Below are 20404 nucleotides of genomic sequence, written 5' to 3' on the forward strand. Positions count from 1 at the left end.
TAGCCATAAAACACAGTCTCAACTCTTTTTTTACCCGCAATGTTAAAAGAGAGTAAAAAAATTATCTTCACCGCAATTGGCAGATGCTCGGCAGTTGTGGGTTTTTCGTTGGGATTTTGGTTTTGGAGTCTGGGCCTGAGCCCGGGCCACTTGGTCGCGACCACAGAAGTGACTTAACTGGCTGTAAGCCGGCTCATATGCGCGACTTGAATGTATCACAGTTCCGGCGTCCGCCTGCGCCTTCGCCCTCGCCTCGACTGCAATTCTATTTCATTTCAAACTCCACTACACATGCCATGTCTGGATGACACTTGACTGAATATTTATGTCCACAAATGGAGCGAAAATAAAATCGCCAAGTCACGGGCGGACGCGTATGCGAATGTGACCAAATAACAGCAACGGCAACAGCAACAACAACAACAACTGCGAGCGGATCTACATGGCGATGGCCATGTCGATGGATGCCTTTGTCTGGACTTGTGGCCACATGGAAGACATGCCCTTTTTGGGCGTGCTGTAACTGTGCCCCAGCTGCGGCTCGGCGGCCGCGTTTGTGGCACACAAAGACCAAAGAGCCTCACACAATACCGTTAGCCTGACCGGGCCCAGTAAAAAAAGAAGAAAATAAAGACAGAAAAAAACCTGATCACTGTCTCAATGGTCTGAGCTTTGCCTGTAGTTTGTAGTTTGATACTCTGTAGGCTGTGCAAGAAGGGGTATATACCGGTCGCTATGTGTACAGCACTTGGGATGCAGCTTTATCTCAGCTCAAACATAACTTCCTTAAGTGAATTCCCTCGTTTACATAACTCAAAATCATATTGTAAATAAAATTGGTCAAAAGCAAAGTAAACTAAAGGCATAACGAGAGTATCTCAGTAGTCAGCACATTTTCGACGTGTTGTTTGCCCGACTCTTTCTTGATCTTTATCCATATCTGTGCACTTGGCTATATGTGGGCCCATAAAAATATTAACAAATATTTGCGCTTATTTATGCGGCTTTTGTTTTATCAGTTTGTTTATTCAATGATTATGCTGAGAGTCGGGCAAAACAGACCTCGGATTGCCCTCCAGCTTTAAGTCCGGCTAGTCGGCGCATGGTACGCTGCTCTGCCAGCACCGTACCAGACGGGCAAATATGTAATGAAGCATAAGCAATTATGATAATGTCATTTGTGTTTACGTTCCGAATTTGTGTTCTTTTTTCGCTCCTTATGTGTGTTGTTGTTGTTGTTGTTAAAGCTTATCAGCGTCAACAGAGTCGAGTGAACAGAGCGCAGCCTCCAAATTGTTGACTAAAGTGAAAAGTCTGTTTCCTACTAGTCGACTTACACTGAGTCGAAGTTATTATGCATTAGCTTATGGTTCGTATAAGGGGTATAACTAACTAATAATAATTGTATAATACAATGGTATGATTAATTTACTGATTGCTGCAAAGGTATATATATTTCCTACTTTATAATTATATATGAAATACAAATCTAATTAAATATATTTATGAATTCGTTTTTTTCATTCATTAATTTAGAAATATTTTTTTTAAATATATAGAGTATATGTAGAATTATATTACTTAGCTCAAAGACTCTTAATCTTAAGTAAATAATATTAAGCTCTTATAATAGACAGCCACATTAAGCCGTTCGTTCGAGCCTTACATCATAAATTGAGCTTGTTGCTTACAGCTAGTTCAGTTTAATCAGCTAACTGCCTGAAAAGCAATTCAACAAAAAATTTATACGATGTTGATTTTAATAACCTTTTGAACCGCAGCTCAATCAGTTCGAATGCACAGCCCGTTCCACAGTTCGCACTCAGTAAGACAGAAATTGCAAATTTTTCAATTTCAGTTTTTTGGCTCAGCTTTGGCCGAAAGTCACGTAAAACACGCGCCGCACAGCAAATAACTGTAACAAAAATTTAACTCTGTATACTCTTTTCGAGGGGTACTACAGTTTTTGATATACAATTTGCATACAAGAGACAAAGTGTTATATACTATAGCTAACGTGGTAATATTTCCCTGAATACAGACCACATTAGATCAGACCTTTTTTTACCCGCAGCATATTGCCAGTTGATAAAGGGTGTTAAGATTTCTGCATGGCAACGATATCTGTTGCTCTGTTTTTCTTCTGGCTTATTTTTAGCTTTGGCAAAATCGTATCAGGCCACGCCTCCAACAGGTAGCTGCAATTTGCAATTTAGAGTTTTTCAACAAGTTCTGTGGCTTTTCAGTTGGGCGGGCAGACAAAATATTGACGCCCATTGGCAATTTATGCAAATCAAAACTGAAAAACCGAAAAACTCAACCTCCAGCAACCTCAACCGCCAGGTTGGGGCCTCTATTTGCCATTTGGCTTTGGCTTTGGCTTTGGCTTTGGCTTCGGTATTGGCCTGGCACCCAATGGCACACAATTTGGGCACCACTTGGCACCACTTGAATTAAGCCATCGGCCTCGGGGCTCGAAGTAAATTAAAATTGACAAAAAGTAACGCAGTGAAATGCGTAGCAGCTCTTTCTCCAAGCTGCTCAAGCATAATTTCGCCTCGAGCCTCTGTCACTCTCTTCAAGCTATCTCTGGCAATGGACCCCATAGATGATACTTGAAAACTCGTTGAATCAAGCGTTTATCTAAAGTTCAACAACTTATGCAAATCTGCATGTGTGTGTGTGTATGTGTGTGTGTGAGTGGGCTTCAATCAATGCTGTGCTTACAAACCGCACTCACACCCTTGCATATCAACACTCAGATGCGCAGGAATGTGTTGTTGGCTTCATACACTATGCATATCTTTCATATTTCTATACTCTCACAGCGTGGGGTATACTAGACTTTGCATATATCTATGAGTATAAATATCAACCCGATAAAGTTTCTTTATGCCTTCATATACCTGTCATATATCATTATAGAGGGTATTTCATGGTCGGCAGCTCGAAGTTCTTTGCCTTTCTTAGTATAAACCGCAATTGTATTTTATTATTTTCTTCTTCTTTTTTGTCAAAAGCTATCTTGGATCTGGGCATGAGTACACATACTTAATCTTTATGCTGTGCTTGTTGTTCTGTTGATGATTAATGTAGATGTGTGTATGTATGTGTATGTGTGTATATATGTATGTGAGGGGATGTGTGTGTCCAGTGCATTTTGAAGCGATTAGTCATGAGTTGTTGTTGCTGCTCTCGTTGGCGTCGCTCTTCAAAATTGTCGGACAAACGTTTCAATGCTGAATGCCCGAATAAGCGGCTTAGGCACTAGGAAAAGCGCAAAGGTTAACTCAACTGAAGTGGAAAAGCCAACAGAAGGATCACAAACAAACAAACAAGAAAAACGAATGGAAAATAAAAAAATTCTCTATGGAAAACAGAGAGAATTGTTATCAATTGTCACATGGAGACAGATTGATTGAGTGCGAATAGAAATGTTGACACAATGCAGTTGCACTTGAAGGATTGGAGGACTTCATGTAGTTTTTTCTTACAATTGTGGATAGATTATCTGAATGGAAATGAACAGTTTTTTATTGACTTGGCAAGATAAACATTTGACATTGTCTTTCTAGGAAGTCTTAAGTTATCAGAATGACAAACAAATCGATTTTAATTGTTAAACATCTAATAGAATTTACAAGTTTTTAAAACATATTTTCTCGAAAGTCTCGAATTTACCTCATCTCTTCAAGTTTATCTACTGAAAAGGTAATTTTTCTTTTTGCCCTGTTATTTTCATTAATATAACACAACAATCAAGAAAACAAACAAAAAGTTTTGGTCTATTTAACTTATATTCTCTATCGCAGTTGTTCAAGCTAATCTACTAGAGCTGTACCCAGTCTAGTACGGAAATTCTTATATTTAGAAAACAATGGCAGTATCAGTTAACAATTGATAAAGCCAACTCGAATAACGAATGTCAATTTAACCCGTTGGAGACTATCACAATTACCCGTCTAGCGAGCTAATTAAAGAGACCATTTGTTCAAATACGGTAAATCTAAGAAAACTATCTGTAAACGCATAACAGATATTAAAATATCAATAAAGTATTTTACGAATTGTATAGCTGCTTGTAATTGAAGTATTATTAAACACACAGTCGAACTTCCTCGAAGTGAAAAACAAATAAATGATAAGGAATTGGAAAAAGAGGAGTTTCCCATAATTATTGAAGGATAATTAGTGCAGGATATTTATTAATGAGGCATCCTATATTAATACATACTTAAAATATAATTAATGTGTTCTCATTCGTAGGGTATCTCTGTAGTCTAACACGCTCTCCCTATCGAAACGGCTTTCATTGGAAATCTGGCTTCATTTGAAACTTTGTGCAAGTGTTTCCAGTGCTGTTTATAAACAATTATAAAGCGCTTAACTCGACTCGACACCACAAGCACCACCAACTGGCAGAAGTGCTGATCCGAGCTATTTACGTCTGAACTTGACCTTTTTATGGGCATGGCTGGAAATTCCGACTCGGAATGCACTTAACCGCTGCACAGTGGTTCACAGTGGCCTGGCAGTAGCTGCTTATAGCATCAGCATCATGGTCGTAATTCATCAATGGCTACGCCCCAACGTTTGACGTTAAGTAGCTGCGTCTAAGCCGCTTAAAATAGAGGAGGAAAGAGAGAGAGAGAGAGAATAGACTGATGAACGAACGGACAGTAGAGAAGCATTAGCAGTGACCGAAGAATCAACTCATTCACATTGGCAATATGGTCTCGTGCATTGGTTGACCCAATTTGCTAGCTGCACGTTTTGCCACACAAACACACACTCAAGAGTAGCCGTATGAGTGTGCCTATGTGTTGTGAGTGTGTGTGTGTGACTGAATGTTGTGCAATGCACAAGTGAGAGAGTGCCTTGGCCTGCTGTGCCTGGCCCGGAGTGTGCCATGTTCTTTGCTGCTAATTGGATTAATAATGACAGAGACAATGGAGCAGCAGCAAAACTGCATGAGAAATATCGTAGGATTATGCAAGTCAATCGGCATACAACTAAAATGTGTCAGCAGCCCGCCATATGGAGCACATAGCGAGCTGTCAAAATATAAGCCAGTAAAGAAAAGTTAAGTCCATAAGTTGGGCAATGATTGCCATAAATGTAAATTGGAGCATTAACGAGTAACAAGTCTAGTATACATTTTTGTTTCTGTTTTATTTTTTTATGGTAATCAAAAATGATTTCGTAATAAACTAATACGTGAACTAGTTCATTTAGTGAAGTGGAAATCAAAAATGTTATCACGCTTTGTAAATGTATTTTCTATTTGAAAAAAAGAGCTTATTTTAATGTTTATATGTTTATATTATATTTGATATTACGACAGTCAGAGTCAGAAGAGAACTCATTAACTTCAATGTATAAATCTTACTACAGTTATAATTTGATTGATATATAATAAAACATATGTACAAACACATTCAATAATACAGTGAGAAATGAAATTGTTCGTTGAATATAAATATGAATATAAAATGGCAATGAACTAGTTCTTATGAACTACTTCCTATATTACAAGAAACTTTTGCCTGAGAAGGAAAATGATGCAATACAATGGCTTTGCATACTTTGCATACATTTTCAAAGAACCAGTTCACCTGAAATCAGTATATCTTCATCACAAATCCGATCATGATTCATTCCAGGCAATCTTCATGATAGCCACATATTTGTCAAAGGTCTACCCAATTGTCTCGTACCGAACCGTTTAATCTAAGCCCTAAGCTCTTGCCTCTTAATACGACCCATTTCCAGTAAAGTTTTTCAATTACCAAATAACTGACCTCATAAATTATTACGCTACTTATATCATTCCACTATAATAGGTGGTAAGGCAGAGAGCCGGTAAAGTGCTTTATCAGCAATGGAACAGTTAAAGAGTCGACAAAGAAATATTTTATATCAATGAATGGAACGGAACGCTGTATCAGTGTGAGTGTTTGTGTGTGTATGTCTGAGTGTGTGTTTATCTTTGATACGCTATATAAACACTGTCCCCAATATTGTTATGAGCAATAGCAGTTCTCTAAAAACCAATCGAGATAAAGGAAAAAAAATAATGGAATTTTGTTAATGATATTTCCGAGTTCGGACTTCGATTAATTCCTGACAATAGATGAGCTCATACAATCGTGAAGAGATAGCGATGAATTTATATTTAAATTTATATACTTCGATAATGCAATTTCTATTTATATGTATGCATACGACATATTTAAATAAATAAAAAAAAAGTTTATTATGATTAATTCTAAGCAATTTGTTGCGACAGGTGAGTGTGGGGCTATGGCTGAGGTTCGACTCGGTTACGGGCTCGAGTTCGTATTTTTCGCTTTTATTTATGTCTGTTCTACATGAGTCAGTTTTTTTTTTGTTATTGTGATTGTTGTTTTTCTTTTGTAGATTTTGACACTTTGTCTTCTGCTTTATTGTTTGGCCCTCTGCCCGAGTTTTATCATCGAGCGGTAAAAAGCTTACGGTTCTTATATTAGCTGTTGCTGTTGCTGCTGTTGTTGTTGTTATTGTTGCTTTGATTTTGCAGCTGTGAGCTAAAAGTTCTTAATGTCAGCTGTCCTCATAAATTTAATTAAAAATCGTTTAAAATCCTTTTTCTCCAAAAATTGCTTAGACGAAACTTTGACTGCGCAGAGGTGACTTAGTGTCAACACGTGCCCAATTGTTCTCGTTGCTGTTTGTCTTTGTATTCAGTCGGGTGTGTGCCAAAGTTTTTGGGGCAACAACAATAAAAACTTTTGCTGCAAAGCAACGGCAAGTGCAGGCCAAGTATCTGCAAGATAAAAAATGCTGTAGACAGATAGATACAAGTGAAACTTTTATGCAGATGTTTTTTATCATGTTTCGCTGGTCTTGTTATTGTCGTTGTTGTTGTGGCCCTTGTTGTTCGCGTGACAAACAAATAGAGACAAATTCATAATTGGCCACGCACCAACCCCCCATTGAGCTACATATCTGCAGGTAGAACGCGACAGGGGCTGTTTGTTTCCAGGGTGCGTCTCCATGGCGTATGATGAATATAACGCACGTGCATGTCACACGTTTGCCGTCGGCGCTTGTTGTTACTATTGTCATTGTTGTTGCTATTGCTGTTGTTGTTGTCGTTGTTGACATGTTGCTGCTGTTATTGAGCTTCTTCTTGCATGGCCTTACCCTTCAGTTGGCTTTTGCCGTCTTAGTGTGGGTGTTATTGAGTCTATTCTACATACTAGCTTAAAACAAAGAAATATCGTAATGTGTTCAATAATATAACATTTGAAATATTTATAATTTACAATTAAAAATTATTATTTTAGTAAAATATTTACAGTTGTTTTTAATTTTCCATTCAATAATCATACTACATTTTTTTCAATATTTATACATACTTTATTTATACATATTTTAGTTACATTCAATTCGTATATTTTCTGTTAGTGTATTTAGGTATTCTTTTCGATTATTTAAGTTTATATTTGACAGTCTCTTTGTCGTACTTTAATCAATTTTATAAGCTATGTTTTTAACATTGTCAACGCACACAGAAATACTCATACGCAGTGTTGACCCACATTTTTTATTTCCTTTTTTTTTGTCAGCCAAATCCAAAAACACCCTTGAAACAGACAATCCCATTCAATCCAAATAATGTCAGTAGAAGGCAGAAGTGGCAAATAATAGAAAGAGAAGGATAGAGAGTGAGTGAGAAACAGATAGAGAGACAGAGAGAAAGAGAGATAGGTAGGTAGAGTTGAGTGTTGTTTGGCTTACGAGAAGGCACTGAGAAAGTGGGTTGCAATTTCTATATTCGGGGCGCGGTTTTCGTCGTTCTAGCCATTGTTATGCAGCTGCATCAAGCTGAATTGGGTCGGGCCGGCACGTGCCTAACGCCAGATGAGCTGCATCAGAATGCAGTTTCCATATTTAAATAATATTATGCAAGGCCATTTGCAAGCAGTTAGTTCCATATTTTCATTTAAGATGCGCCTCCGGCCATGCCAAGGCTCATTAAGAGATAAAATGCGCCATATCCTGCGGCCCACTTCAGCTAATTATGCAACTGCAGTGCCTTCAACTCACAGCTGAAGCAGCTTGAGGCCACACTCAGACTTTTCATTCCTCATTTGACGCAAAACAATAAAAAATAGCAGAAAGTGGCCCTAAATAAGGCGAATTGTCCGCGATTGCCGCCATTGTACAACTTTCGCACTCAGCTCTGTTGACCAAAGTGACAAAGTGCTTTGTTTTGGTGTTGGCTTACGCTAGAAGAGAATTTCCCGCCTCTCTGCTTGAACGCCAAAAAACTTTGTGAAAACTTTCAGCCAGCAATGGGCTCTACCAGCTGCTTGTAAATGAAGAGTGCAGCTTAAAGATGAATTCTAAAAGAAATGCAATTATTTTTTTAGAAAGTCTTAAGGGCAAAAATCAAGCTACATCTTTTAAAGTAGAGCTTTAAAAATCAAATCAATTTTGGCTTACAAGCGCTCCTCAACCAAGTCCACGATTTTCATTTTCTCACATACAATTCCTGTCAACGACAACAAAAACGAACTCATCAGTGGATGAGCCACAGCGTAGCGGAAAATATAAGTTGTATCATTTATCAAAATTAACATTGGGTAAAGGCAGTGGAAAAACGAAACTCCAATGAAATGTTATGCATATGACAAAAGCTGCCAATGAAGCTATCAAGGCATAGTCGCAGACCCAACAACAGCAGCAACAACAACAACATTAATAATATTTTTGTTGGGGGTTCGTTGTCAATGAGATTGATTGTTCCGCCAGCTAAAGTTAAAGGAAATAAATAAATACTTTATCGGCCAAGTGGCGCCTCCGTCTCAGGTGTTGGTCAAACAAATCTCCATTAATGATGTGGCACACTCGAGGTATTAGCTAAGCCAGAGTGACAGCTCAGTTGATGTACGATGATGTGAGGCTATTTATATAGAGATGTTAATATCGGAAGCAGACTCCCAACTTTGTCTGGCATTTACATTGTTCATGATGTTCGCACCCAATGGAGTGTAATTTGCAGACTTATCTAAAGTGCTGGACGGATTTAAATTTAAGGAATATTATGCTCTGTTTGCACAGTGCAACTGGGGCATATTGGTTTCGTGCGCCCTTCAGTTACAGAGATCTGTAGTCAACGAGGTTACTTAATTTAGGTCAAAAGCCGGCATTTATTCTCCTGTGGATCCTACAATTGTCAACAATGGCGACACTTGAGCAAATACGGAATTTATTTTTAACATATTTATACGGTTTGTGGCACATCACTTGCTAAACAATTATTTGCATTTCATTTAGCGACAACTTGTGCAGTAAATAACGAAACAGATAAAGGTTAAAATAAATTCGAGCACAGCCTAGACTCAACGTACGCTCGTTACGCTTGAGAATATATTTAAAAATAATAAATAAATTTAAAAAATAAAAATAAATGAAATAAAACCGAAATGCTCTACAGCCTTCAGTATTGATATTTTCAATTGCAAACAAGCGATTATTTGTAATTTGTCATCGAGAGACCGCGCTGAAATCCGAGTCTCAAAGTCGGCAACTGAAACTGATTTTGCTTATTATTTTTATGGCATATCATATAGCTGGCAAACTTTCAAGGAACTCAATCAAAGCTCATGAACAACAGCTGAGGCAGCAGTTGGACATGAAAATGAAAAATAAATAAAAACAGGAAAAACCAACGATAATAGACTCTATTTGGATACCCTCACATAAATAAAAAAAAAGGTACTCAGCATATAAATATACATGGATTAAAGTTTAGTTTGATCATTATATTAATTAATGCATGTAAAACATATATAGTACATGATACAATTTTTAATTTTGTTTTTTAATTTTACACTTATTAATATGATTTTAAAATGTTTAATATAATATGTATAGCTTGGCTTGAGTTAAATTTTGAGATTTCTTTCTTGTTTCTCGTGGCAATTCATATACATATAATTGAATATACCAATATGAAGTTCAACTTCATTATAATACACTTTATTTATACTCTATTTCAAAACTTTTTCGCAAGTCTCAGCAGAAAGCGTAAGAAAAACACACAAATCAATTTGTTTTGGTTATTTTCTGTTCGTTTTTTTTTTCTAAACTTATTTTTACACTTCAGCGAGCATATAGGGAGCATGAGCTGTGGATCGGGGCTGGGTAGCTGGTATTCTAGGCCTACAACATGTATTCGAAACTAATTTAAATAAAAACCAATCTGGCTGAAAATGTCAAACATAATTCGAGCCTACTGCTTGACATCTTATCGCTTTATGTGTTGTGACGGGTCTTGAAAACTTTGCCGTTTGCCTTTGTTGTGTATGTGTGTAAGAGTGTGTGCGTGTGTGTGTCGTAGCGTAACTGTGAGTGCCACTGTGACTGTGACTGAGACTGCAACTCAATTCAAATTGCCAAACGAACTTTCCACTCGGCACAAACAATTTTTATTTTTATAGCTCCCCCTGACGTTGGACCGTCGCTGCCGTTAAGCCTATTCAGCTAAAACCTATCCCCAACACTAAAACCAAAACCAAATACCCGACACGTTTCACTTTCGCTGAACTTGAAACGACGACGAACTTGAGAACATGGCCGCGCATGCTGATGATTATCCCAGACCCCAAGCAAAGCGCCAGCCAGCGCGAGCATCCTTAAGCCTATTCACACACAGACTAACACAGCTTCAAGTAGGAGTAACTTCAACTGGAAGGCTCGCTTGCCAGATACCCTGTAATCAGTCATCAACACAATTGTGTTTTCATTCACTTGAGTTTTAACTCTGGGAGTTGAGTTTTTTCATTCATCACTATAGAACTGAATGAATAAATGAATGGAACTATACTCTATAGTCAAAATATTAAGAAAAAGCAATGTTTCAATTTGAGTATAAAATTTATAGCTACTGTAGAAATATTGATAATATTTATTAAAATGAAAAAAAGATGGCGTCGAATTGAAATTTTCACTTTGAGACTTGTTAAGATCTGCAGAAATGAACAGAATTAAGACAGACAAATGATGGAGATGAGTCTGACATAATACCCAATTATCCCCAATGACACAGAACACAGGGTATTCACAAAAGTAAAAGAAAGAGACAAAGCAAAACAGACACAAAAATGCTTAGGCCAAAAGCAACGACTGCGATAAGCGCACGAGACAATGAAATGGAAAGTGGACAGCAAGTGCTGTTCACTTTTAGGCGCTATAAAGCTCGCTCCTACCACAAGCATGTACATATACATATATACATATATATGTAGGTCGGCAGTTATGAGAGTTGAGGCAAAACATTGGACTGCACCATAAAAGATTACAATAAAACAGACCGCAAATACAAATAAAACGTCCACAAGCAATGGCATTTATATTGGCCATTTTAAGGAAGTTTGCCTGTAGACATATATTTATATATACATATATGTACAATGTACCTATGTATATACTTGAATAGAAATTAATTAGCCGCTCATCAAATGGGCAGGGAATGCCAAATGTAATCGACCTGCTGAGAATTGACCGCGAGCATGAGGCCAGTAAATTCAATTTGATTCAATTCGTATCTATTCGATTCGATACTGTAATGAAACGCAGCTATCAATAACGCAGGTAGATAGATTGCTCAATCTGTTTGCTATTGATTGTGGCCAAGGTTGCATGAAAATGGCTAAAATTGAATTCAAGTTTGGCTACAGGCAAGATACATTAAATAATATTAAAACCAGTATTATTCTTCTTATTGATTTGATTAAACAAATTGATTAAATATCGTCTTTCTTAGTCTATAAAAAAAAAACAAATACTCTTAGTCTATAAAAAAAAAAAAAAAATACAAAAAGCGTGAAGATAATGCTGATAAAAATATTTGTAAATTCCTAAGACAACTGTGAACTAAGAAGCAAAGGAATATATTAGCCCAGTTCTAACACATTATCATTTATGTTTATAACAGAAATTCCACAACAGATGAAATTTAAATTTCATATAAGAAAAAATCACAATGAATATTCTGTTTTGATAAACTCTTCAAAGAAATTTGTTAAATAAAACTTGACATGTATATATTTGTTGGCTGATAGAATGCTATGCAAGTTTTATTATTATATCAGCGTTAGCCAAAGCCGTTGATTTATCCAATACATTTTCTTTGTATCTTTGAATGTCAGAAGCGATGTCTGTTCATTGACCCCGGTCCATAAAACAGTTGTTATCAAACTCGAATGGAAAAAGCAGAAGCACTCTCTCCCACTCTCCATCTGTCTCTTTCTCTACATATATTTATATATGTATATATTGATAAGCTATGCTCCAGACAATAAACTTTCTGCACCATATCCAATTTTCGTAAACTGTTTCGCAGTGCATAAAAAAGGCGAACCTTTTGAACCTTTTTTTGTGCGAATACCAAATCGAATAAAAATATTTTTAAAAAAGTGTAGACCGAGCACCATTTTGGAGCAATCAAAAACCGCAACATGTTAACTGTTAATGCCCCAGACACCTATTCGAGTCCTGAAACTCTCCATATGTGTGGCGGAGCCCAAGTCGAAACCCAACAATGAAAACTCTCTGCTGACCGTAAAAGCGCCAAAAATAAATTATATTAAGCAGGTGCATGATCGACTTGAAGGTGCCCTGTAAATGATTACACAAGAAATATTCAAAACCAAATTCTTTTTGTGTTATTTCCAGGCAGACATATTTCTTAATCGTCTTCAAAATATGATTCGACTGAGCTGTAAGACTAATGTGATAGAATAAATACCCTATGGAATCAAAGTTGTTTCCAGCTTTTTTATTTTTGCCGGCCACATTTGCAGGGTATGAGAACAAAAACAAAATAAAAGGACTCCCAAGTCTCGGATCTCAATAATTCAAAACAATTTCATTTTATTGCGCAAGTTTTGGGGGGCAGGCTTCGAGTTACGGCACAAAGCACAGTTTAAGCTAACAATGCGGCCAACACTTGGTTGACCCGGCTGCCGGAGGGGCTGTGGGTAGAGCTGGGAGGATGGGCCCAGGGCCAGGGACAGAGGCAGACATAACCCTTTTTAACAGTGCGCGAATGTAAAACATTTTGTTGTGTGTCCGGGGGGGAGGTCCAATAGGAATTATGAGGTAGGCGTGAAAGCTAACACATAAAGCAGCAGGTTCAGCCAGGGTCTGGATGAAGGGGAGGGCGCGGGTAGCTGGTCAAGGGGCATCAACTTACCGTTTGCGGATGCTCGCAAATATTTGGCTAAGCGGAAAGCAAGGATGCTGCTGCTGCTGCTGCTGAAGATGGAGATGAACGGGTTCGTAATCCTTTTAGCGTCTGATAATGAAAATTGTGCCAGACGCAAGGCGCGGCATACACACCTTTACGCGCACACACCCACACACACACTCACACACTCACGCACAGAGTGAGAGAGAGAGAGATAGCAGCTATTAATGAAGTCTAGCCACACCGAGCGTTATAAAGACGCTATTAATTAACTTCGTATTAAATGCAAAATTTACCGCGTATTTAAAGCGGCGTAATCAGTGTTAATTATTAAAGAGAATAACGGTTTAACGATTTTTTTCCAAGCCTGATAATTCACTCGACAATTTTTTATTTACTTTCAAATCTATTTTGATATTTCATTAATAACTATTGTTGTTGTTCTGTTAGCGCATTTTAAAAACAGCTTCAAATTTGAACGTATTTTTTCGTTATTTAATTTGGTATTTCCGTTAAAACACGCAGCAGCCGCAACTAAACGCACAGCGCGAACATCCAAAACCGAATGAAAGCCGAAAATTGTTGTGTTGTGTTTTCACGTCTGTTGCGGTTGCGTGGTTGCACGTCAAACCGAACCACATCGAGCCGCAACGCGCTCGAGCGGTTCCAATGCGCGCATGGACGGCGGTAGTAAATAGGGTTAGGGGACTGAGCTAGAGAATTTGAGAAGGAATTAAAAAAATATATGTACGTATATAAATATAAAATACTATATTAATATTATTGTTATTATCATTACTATTATTATTATTATTACTTTATTTTTGGCGCTTTATTTTCCTTAATCAATTTTTCAATCATATGAATCGTTTCTTATATATTTTAATTTGAAAAAAAAAAAAAAAAAATAATAATAAATAAATAAATAAAATAAAATAAATAAATAGTCTTATTTTGTATTTTTTGGACTATATTATTCAAATATTCATCTGTAATTTAAAAATAATTTTAGTTGTGCTCCATATGTCAAGCAAAGCTAAGCTCCTAAGTATAGTAAATATCTATTCAGAATATAATCTAAAAACAAGACGTATTTCGGAGAGCTCTAATGGAATATCGAAATTAATAACAATGTTTATTTTAATATTTGCATCTAGAAAAGGGGTTTCACTGACATTAAGCCCGACCAGCCATTAGAGCCATTAGAACAGACGCCAGTTACAATTAGCATTTGAATTGAGCGTATGCAAATCTTAGCTCGATCATAAAACCATTTGGAGAAAACCCAAACTGAGATTCATTAATGAACAGTCGTCATAAAAGCAGGCCTACGTACGCCTAAAAATTCATTCATTTAATTAGGCAGGTATTCACAATATACACAACAGTCGCAATAGTCGCCGGCAACAGACGAGGTGCTGGAAGGGCATTGCAAAATCAGATTTCCATTTCATGTAATTAAATCCGACCAGCAATGGCTAACGCTCCCTCCGCCGGACAGCCGCACGGATAGCAGGAGAGTTTCGCCAGAATACATGTAAGTAAGCCGGGCCAACAGACAACAACAACAACAGCAATGCGCTGGTTGTCAAGGCAACGGATGGGCCCAAAACAATTGACAATTGTTTTCCTTTGCGCAGGTAAAGCAAAAGAAAAGCATAACACCTGCAAAAGGTAGCAAGTGAATTTGCGATTCGGCGGAAGTACGCAAAATTCGAATCCGCAGCAAGCTATATTCTGAAAAAAGAAAAAAACATCAAGGTGAAGAGCATCAGTAAGGGAAGGAATTAGAAAATGAATTACTATGACGAAGAGATCACAATCAGTGGGTCGGCGGATGGCAAACACCTGAGCAGGGTGCCAATGGAGCGCCAGTCGAGCCGGGCGAGCGGAGGAGCAGCAACTCGGGCAGAAGGCAGGCAGCGGAAAATGGTAGGAGAATAATCAGGGAGAACTATATATAGATGTGCGGTATATACTAACAATATACTAAACCCGTTTGGCAGCAAATGCAGGGCAGCTCCGCGGACGACGATGGCCTGCTGCAAGACATCATTGACCACGACGATGAGGGCGATGATAGCGATAACGACGACGACGATGATGACGATAGCGAGCTGCAGTTGGGCGGCACGGCGGCGTCCGGTTCACGGCCACTGACGCGCCCGGGCAGCACACGGAATGTGCAGCCAATGGCCATGGCTGATGACCAGCTCAGCTTTGGTAGCTCGGATGAGGCAGCCGGAGAGTTGGCAACAGGCGTCAAGTTATTGCAGCAACAAAAAAAACTGCCCCAGCCACAGACGCAGCAGCGGTCCAGCTCTGGGCGGGAGCAGGAGAAAGGGACTACGTTTGAGCTGACGCCGGATAAGTGGGAGCAGCTGCCGCTGCAACCGGAACTGAAGGAACTCTTTCCCTACATACTCAAGTATACGCCGCAAACGATCGACACGCCCTACCATCTGCAGCCCTTTGTGCCGGAGTTTGTGCCCGCCGTGGGCGATGTGGATGCCATGCTGAAGGTGCAGGCGCCGGCTCTGCTGCAGCCCCAGGCGCCGCGTCAGCGCGAACTGGATGAGCAGCTGCAGCGCCTGGGCCTCGAGCTGCTGGACGAGCCATCCGGCGCACAGAGTGAGCCCAGCCTCCTGAACATGAAGCTGCGTTCGGTGCTGAGCGGCAGCCGAGCCGGCAATTCGCGCCATGCCGCTCGCTCGGCGACGCAGGTGCCCACCGCAAAGACGGCCAAGGATATTGAGAAGTGGATTGCCGAGGTGGAGCAGGTCCACATGACGCAATCCATGTACGACGCACAGCCCAGAAAGGACATCGACGCCCTGCTGGAGAACTGGCCCCGCTCCTTTGGCACCCCAGCCAGCAAGGAGGCTGTCGACGAGGCCTATCGCGCCTGTCTGCAGCAACAAATCTCGCTGGTCGATTACGTTCGGACGCTGTGCGAACACTTCGGTGTAGAGGGGCCACTGGAAACCCAATCGGATTACATACACAATATACAGACGCTGTTTGCCCTCTACCTGGCCGCCAGTCAGGCCTGGGAGTAGACGCAGCAGTTTATGGAGTTCTTGCACTAATAACGCTAATGGCTTCGATTAAGTGACAGCCAGACGCCGTTTGTTTGCCTTTGTGCGGGATGTGACCGCTGTTTGGCCATTAAATCGACTGGAAAGCACCTTACTCTTTCACTCTCTCTGTATCTCTCTCTCTCTCTATCTCTATGTCTATCTTTGTCTCTCTTGCTTCAAGTTGGTCCTGGGGTTGGGAGCTTTACGCTCTCTGCACTTTGTAGTGCGAATTCTGTTTTATCTGCAGCTCCACGGGACAAAAATGAAATTTGGTTTGCAATTTTTTCATGCGCTGCGTGAGGGTATGGAAAATGGCTGTGGGGTCGAGGTATGGGCTTACCCTTCATGCAAATGCCAACAAAAATATAAGTATTGATTGAAAAATGGACAACAAAGCAAGTAATAAGAACAGCCGCACATAACTGATATAAATATGTGAAGTGTACGATGTATATCAGGATAGCAGAGCCAACCTGTTGTAATCAGGCGCAACGAGGAGTTAAGCCAATCATCCGTTAGGCCAATCATCGCCAACAACAACAATTGGCTAATTGGAGCCGCTTAAGACAACATTCACAGCATCCAAACCCAGCCACAATTTGACGAGCTTAATTATGCGTACACCCGCAAAGAGCCATTAATGGCATTTTCGATGTAGACACTGCTGTTCGTGATGTGCATGGCGTACGCGAGGGGTGATTGGGGGAGTGAGTCGGGTGCAATACCCCCAAAGTTTGTCACAGTCGGGAATCTGTTTAAAATAAATCGTAAATCAGAGTATTGATTAAAGAAATAATGTATTTGTTAAATCTTCATAACGCCGCCAAATACAGGAGGCAATTCAATAATAATTCCCCCTTTATAGGTCTCGCAACGTCCATGTGCAAGCGCATTATGCATTATGCATCCTAGCCATGTCCTTGTGGCCCTTCCATCTGTCAATCAAAACAGTCGTCACTTGCCAAATGCATTACATTGCAGTTCATTTTGGCCGTACTCTGCATCGCCTGCTCTAGACGTTACAATGGGCAGTGCAATGTCTTCTATTGACCATAATTCTATCACTTGTGAGGATAACTTGCAATTCAACCATTCGACTTCAGTGAAAAGTGAATTATTTGTATATGTAATTTTTAAAGTTTCTGAGGAAGTTTAAGGTCAGATCCTTGGCTTCAGATGTCCAATAGCCCAAGTAAAATTAGCTTTCACTGTAAATAAAGCTGGAATAGTTAATTAATTCATTTATTTATTTATCATTTTTCATTATTATTTATAATTTTTAATTTGTATTCATTAATTTTAATATTTATTTATTTATTATATATATTTATTATTATTTTTTATATTTATTTTTTTTAAGTATTACATATATATATTCGTATTTATTTTATATTTCTTTTTTAGTTTGGGCATTTATTTAATTTCCTTTTGAGCTCAGGATACAGGGAAATCGCAGGTAACTCTGTATAAATATTCCAGAATCACTACAAACCAAAATTTACAGTTTGCTCTATTTTTATTATTCATGCGACGCCTTTGGCACCTGCTGGGCGTGGCATTTGGATTGGCCTCTGCAGTTGGCTGCTTTTTGGTTGGTGCTTACTTTCAACACACCCATGCAACACGGCAACTGCAACAGCTCGTGCAACAGGATGTCTACGCCTACTATATCAGTCCAAAGATCTTCGCCGCGGTATGCTAGTCAAATTGAGTGTTAATCAATGTTAATCATAGTATGCAAGAGCTGATCCGCAGTTCGGTTTCTTCAACATCCCGAAGGGAGCGCCGAATCATGTGCAGCGTATTATGAAGTATGGATTTCCGGGCCTGGATGATGTGAGGCTCTACAGTGACTTCGTTCTGTCCTACGATCGACGGAATCGCGTGGCGCATTGGGTCTGCGAGCACTTGCAATTGGCCAATTTGCAGGGTGCACGGGGCGTTGGCCGCGCTAGCGCCACCTATCGTGCAGATCTGAGTGTGCCTTCGAACTTTCGTTCAACGCTCGCCGACTATAAGCACTCGGGCTTCGATCGTGGTCATCTGGCGGCCGCTGGTAATCATCGAGGCCAACAAGTGCACTGCAATGAAACTTTCTTGCTGACCAACATAGCGCCACAAATAGGGCAGGGCTTCAATAGCGGCGCCTGGAACAAGTTAGAGATCTACGTTAGGGAGCTAACACAGAGTTTTGGCTCGGTATATGTGTGCACCGGTCCGTTGTTTAAGCCTCGGGCACAGGGCAATCGTAAATGGAGCGTGGAGTACCAAATGATTGGCGAAAATATGGTGGCAGTGCCCACACACTTCTTCAAGGTGATCATGGTGGAGTCGAGGCTGCCCTTGGGTAAGCCCTATATGGAGGCGTATGTGCTGCCCAATGCGCCCATACCGGATCAGTCGACCCTACGCGATTTTCTCTGTGATATACGGGAGATTGAACACTTTGCAGGGCTTCATTTCTTTCAGGGCATACGCCGAAGTGCAATTTTTGGCAGCAACTATCCAAGTGAATCGAAAGTTTTTCGAGAATTTGCATAAATTTCCTGTGGAACTAAAATGAAAATTAAAAATAATGTTTAGTACATATAAATTATCCTAAATCAATCCTTGGCTTAAGACAGACCCAACGATTATTGGTTTCGATAATTAGGAATACAGATTGGGAAAATCATTTTTAACTCGATTAAAGCAGGCTAAAACAAAAACAAAAAAAAAAAAAAAAAAAAAAAAAAAAAAAATTAAAAAAGTTTATATTAATTATAATATGAAACATCATATATGTATATTTCCTTCAGAAATTAGTAGGCTATGATATCATTAACATTTGTCACTTGTTTATTGAGATCTGTAAAAACCCACACAAAATTAATAGTAAATAGGTGGCACTAAAAGACATAGTTACCTAAATAGATTAGTTGCATTCCATTATGTCACATATTGTAGATCCTGGGGCCCAGAGCTGTGCGTTCTATGCGCTGGCGGGCTTAACGGGATTCGTGTTCGGTGCCTATTTCCAGCAGGAGAGTGCGATTCGCCAATTGTTCTGGATGATCAAAACTGATCCATACGTGTTTCATCATCGACGAAAACTATACCCACTCGTAGGTATATTGTTATATATTTTGATATAGCTCCGCATGAATAATATCAATATCAATGTCTTTTCCCTGTTTAGGTGTCCACATTTCGAACGGATCACGAGGCCAGATTGTGGAACCGTTCCAAATGTCTGACAAGCAGAATACGCGATCGTCTGATATATGCGCTATTTGATATGGTTAACAGTATCTTTTTCGATAAGAGGCCAGAGTCGATATCGCCCGATTTGCTGGATCTAATCAAATATGGCCTGCCCAGCATGGAGAATTTGTATGTGCACAAAGACTATGTGGTGTCGCAAGACCTAAGTACCAATGCTCCCAAATGGATGTGTGAGCATTTGAAGGGCAACTATAGGAAACTAACAACCGAGGGAGACGGCGATGCCCTGCACCTCCGCTACAATGATGTCTATGTGCTGAGCTGCGGAGCCACACGCGTTTGCAAAGCATTTAAGCGGGAAATTTGGCGGAAGCTAGAAGAACATGTTTCCCAAATGACTGAGAAATACGATTCAGTGTATGTTTATACGGGTCCTATGTATTTGCCGTGTTGTCGGCCTGGCGAGGATTGGAGTTTAGAATATCAAATTGTCGATTGGATTCCATTGCCAATGCCTTCGCACTATTTCAAGGTGCTTATTATTGATCCCCCGCTGCCGGAGTGTACTCCCTATATGGAAGGATACATAATAGATAATAAACTTAGTTCAACATGCACCAGCACCGTATTGACAGATTATCTCTGTGATATTGCCGAGATTGAACGACATACTGGTCTTCGGTTTTTCGAAGGTATTCAGTCAACTGTGCGTTTCGAGAAAAAACAATATAAAACTAACAATCAACCGACCAATCGCCCATATTTTAGTGAGTCAATTCACTCAATGCATGTAAATACTCTACGAAATTAATTGTCATAAATAATATTCGATTTTACATTTCTGCTGACATTTCAAATATAACTGTAAACTAAATAACAG

The 20404-nt window shown here is 39.4% G+C and overlaps 4 protein-coding genes across 6 annotated transcripts in view; 3 read left to right on the plus strand and 1 right to left on the minus strand.

Moving 5' to 3' along the window:
• Positions 1–13813, minus strand: part of LOC6577725 — a 51731-nt gene extending 37918 nt beyond the window's left edge. Inside the window, exon 1 of the mRNA XM_002003639.4 lies at positions 13247–13813. The gene's annotated coding sequence lies outside the window, so the exon portion shown is untranslated. The remainder of the gene's footprint in view (positions 1–13246) is intronic.
• A 478-nt stretch (positions 13814–14291) lies between these two features.
• LOC6577727 (intraflagellar transport protein 46 homolog) lies at positions 14292–17113 on the plus strand. Its single transcript, XM_002003641.4, has 3 exons — positions 14292–14777; positions 14881–15172; positions 15247–17113. Exons 2-3 carry the CDS (start codon positions 15035–15037, stop codon positions 16297–16299), a joined length of 1191 nt encoding a protein of 396 aa, XP_002003677.2. The 5' UTR covers positions 14292–14777; positions 14881–15034; the 3' UTR covers positions 16300–17113.
• A 669-nt stretch (positions 17114–17782) lies between these two features.
• Positions 17783–18913, plus strand: LOC6577728 (endonuclease G, mitochondrial). 2 transcript variants are annotated; one of them, XM_015165804.3, is made up of 2 exons: positions 17783–18013; positions 18055–18913. In XM_015165804.3, the coding sequence occupies exons 1-2, from the start codon at positions 17846–17848 to the stop codon at positions 18859–18861; spliced, it is 975 nt and encodes a 324-aa protein (XP_015021290.2). In that variant the 5' UTR covers positions 17783–17845; the 3' UTR covers positions 18862–18913. The 2 variants fall into 2 exon arrangements, with proteins under 2 accessions (XP_015021290.2, XP_002003678.2); XM_002003642.4 differs by having other exon boundaries at positions 18076–18913.
• Positions 18914–19103: 190 nt separating this feature from the next.
• Positions 19104–20398, plus strand: LOC6577729 (endonuclease G, mitochondrial). Of its 2 annotated transcripts, none has more exons than XM_002003643.4 (2): positions 19104–19424; positions 19499–20398. In XM_002003643.4, exons 1-2 carry the CDS (start codon positions 19251–19253, stop codon positions 20333–20335), a joined length of 1011 nt encoding a protein of 336 aa, XP_002003679.1. In that variant the 5' UTR covers positions 19104–19250; the 3' UTR covers positions 20336–20398. The 2 variants fall into 2 exon arrangements, with proteins under 2 accessions (XP_002003679.1, XP_015021291.1); XM_015165805.3 differs by having other exon boundaries at positions 19337–19428.
• The last annotated feature ends 6 nt before the right edge of the window (positions 20399–20404 follow it).

The sequence above is a fragment of the Drosophila mojavensis genome, unplaced genomic scaffold, assembly GCF_018153725.1.
Source record: "Drosophila mojavensis isolate 15081-1352.22 unplaced genomic scaffold, ASM1815372v1 contig_36, whole genome shotgun sequence".
Taxonomy (NCBI): Eukaryota; Metazoa; Arthropoda; class Insecta; order Diptera; family Drosophilidae; genus Drosophila; species Drosophila mojavensis.